We start from the raw sequence: 2,558 nt of genomic DNA on the forward strand, positions 1-2,558 counted from the left end.
TCATAAGAATTGACTAGTAATAATTCTTTTCTTTTTCACTTCTCATTTTAATTGAATGTATTTATCTTGTTCAACCTCGATACCAGGAGATGGTATTGTATTGATTGTAGTTTAATTTCAAGTTCTGTTTCTTTCAGAGTCTCCATTGGTTTTTTTAGAGTCTCTTGTTGAGTTCTTTGCGGAGAATAAGAACATTGCTGGGTTTCACAACGAAAGTTGTATTGTGTAATCTAGTATATGTTTTGTTTGTTTTGTTATGAATGATTCATCATAACTTTACATGATGTGATCTATTACCACATACTATAAAACATCAAAGGTAATTAGTTGGCCTTATGGTTGTTATGTATTTAACATTTTATAATTATATGTTGTATTTGAGTTTCAGCCTGGAAAATCGCTTGACAGTACCGTGAGAGAACTTGTTGAAAATGCACTTGATTCTGCAGAATCCATTGGGGAGCTTCCATTGGTCGAAATAACAATGTAAGTGTTAATAATAGTATAGGGTTATTTTTTTTTTTTTTTGTGTTTTACCTGGATTTGTGAAGTTATATTCAATTTTTTTTGGGGGATTTGGACATATTTACCCTTTTGACTAGTTTTTGTCCCAGTTTTGTGGTCTGGAATATTTGGGATGTTTTGTGTTGGATTTTTCTATGGATCTTTGGTTCCAATTCTGTTTTTCTTTCTTGAGTTGGACTAGTTGTTTTGGTATAGAGGGTATAGTTATATTTTTTTGGACAATTATATGCTGTTCGGGGGTTGTTTCTTAGCAACAATGCAAGTTATTTTCTGTTTATTTTTTAGTTCAGTGGAATTTTGTTTTTGGGATCTATCTTTTGGAACAAATAGGGATTTCCCAAAAATGTAATCTTGAATCTTTAGGATTCACATTGGAGCCTACTTTACCTGAGCCTTCTTCTCCATCTCCATCTTCATCTCCTATACAGAAAGAAACTCCATTGTTGATACCTCCTAGTCCTATGTTGGAGAAGAATGAAGTAGAACATGTGAATGCAATAAGTGAAGAAGAAGAAGGAGAACAAGTGGCAGATTCAATTAAAATATATCAACTTTCACAAAGAAGAACCAGGAGACCTTTTTCAGTGTCTGAAGTACAAGCGCTTGTGGAAGCTGTTGAGACCCTTGGAGCTGGAACGTCTATGTTTTTTTTACATTAAAAAAAATAAAAATTTATTTATTTATTATTATTATTATCAATTCTAATATTTGTTTGTAAAAAATTTGCAGATGGCGTGATGTTAAAATGCGTGCTTTTGATGATGCAAACCATCGAACTTACGTGGACTTGAAGGTAAGAAATATAATTTTAGTATGATAAATTAAAATATACTAAGTTGGATAAAAGAATAATATAATAATAATGGTTTGATTTATGAACAAGATAAATGGAAAACTTTGGTTCACACAGCAAGCATTTCGCCTCAACAAAGAAGGGGAGAGCCGGTCTCACAGGAGCTTCTTGACTGGGTCTTGGCAGCACATGCTTATTGGTCTCAACATCAAAATGGAAACATCAGAAGACAACAATGTAAAGAAAAGTTGATGTGATTTCATTTCTCAATCTTTTTTAAGTAGTTATCATTCGTTTGTACTTGGTTAATACACAATGTATTTCTAAAACAATTGATGTGATTTCATTTCCCCATCTTTTTTGGTCGTCTAAAACAGTATTTGCATCACTGCAGGGAAAAGATAGTTCAACAAAAGTTCAATGTTCTTTTGACAACCTATGAGTATCTCTTGAACAAGCATGATAAGCCAAAACTGAGCAAGATACATTAGCATTATTTTATAATTGATGAAGGGCATCATATAAAAAATGCTTCTTGCAAGTTAAATGCTGAGTTGAAGCATTATAATAGCTCTCACAGATTGCTTTTGACTGGAACTCCTTTGCAAGCCATACAAGGATATATATATATATATATATATATATATATATACACACACACACACATATGCTGAGTAGAAGCATTATAATAGCTCTCACTTCATCTTGTTTGACTGTTTGTTTACAGTGAAAGTCAAGATAGAAAGATGCTGGTATATATGGATATTCCTTTCAAATAATCTTCCAGGCAAGTGGTTTTTTTTAAATAGCTTTAATTTGTGTTATTCCATTAACACCCTTCCTCCCCTTCTCCCTTAAAGAATATAAGTTTAAAATCAAAAGAAACTATAACAAAGTATAATCTTCAATGGCAGAGAACACTTATTTAATGATTTATACTATGAAATACATATCACAACAGGAGTTTTGCAATAGAAATTGTTCATAGTTGTCAAACAACCCTAGGGTTCTAGCATGCGTCTAACAACCGGGCGAGACAGGACACTTTATGTCTGCCTTCACCTCCTCAAATCTCTTCATTCATCATTTGTATTTTGTTTTAGGGCTTTTTTCTTCTCTTCATTTTTTTGTTTTTTCGAAAGTAATCTGATTTTAATTAATACGAAACCCTCCATGGATGCTTGAAGAAGCTACTATGTAAGTTCTATCGTCTTACTACACTCCAAGTGTTTGTTATAAT

General features: G+C 32.3%; 1 protein-coding gene across 1 annotated transcript; it reads left to right on the forward strand.

Moving 5' to 3' along the window:
* The first annotated feature begins 542 nt into the window (after window positions 1–542).
* Window positions 543–1,575, forward strand: LOC128128244 (telomere repeat-binding protein 3-like). Its single transcript, XM_052767137.1, has 3 exons — window positions 543–1,162; window positions 1,255–1,316; window positions 1,406–1,575. Exons 1-3 carry the CDS (start codon window positions 987–989, stop codon window positions 1,573–1,575), a joined length of 408 nt encoding a protein of 135 aa, XP_052623097.1. The 5' UTR covers window positions 543–986.
* The last annotated feature ends 983 nt before the right edge of the window (window positions 1,576–2,558 follow it).

The sequence above is a fragment of the Lactuca sativa genome, chromosome 1 (assembly GCF_002870075.4).
Source record: "Lactuca sativa cultivar Salinas chromosome 1, Lsat_Salinas_v11, whole genome shotgun sequence".
Lineage (NCBI taxonomy): Eukaryota > Viridiplantae > Streptophyta > Magnoliopsida > Asterales > Asteraceae > Lactuca > Lactuca sativa.

Coding starts and splice junctions, on each gene's coding strand:
- LOC128128244 (XM_052767137.1), top strand. CDS start 987: ATGTTGGAGAAGAATGAAGTAGAACATGTGAATGCAATAAGTGAAGAA. Junction 1,163..1,254: donor GAGACCCTTGGAGCTGGAAC/GTCTATGTTTTT, acceptor AAAAATTTGCAG/ATGGCGTGATGTTAAAATGC. Junction 1,317..1,405: donor TCGAACTTACGTGGACTTGA/AGGTAAGAAATA, acceptor TGATTTATGAAC/AAGATAAATGGAAAACTTTG.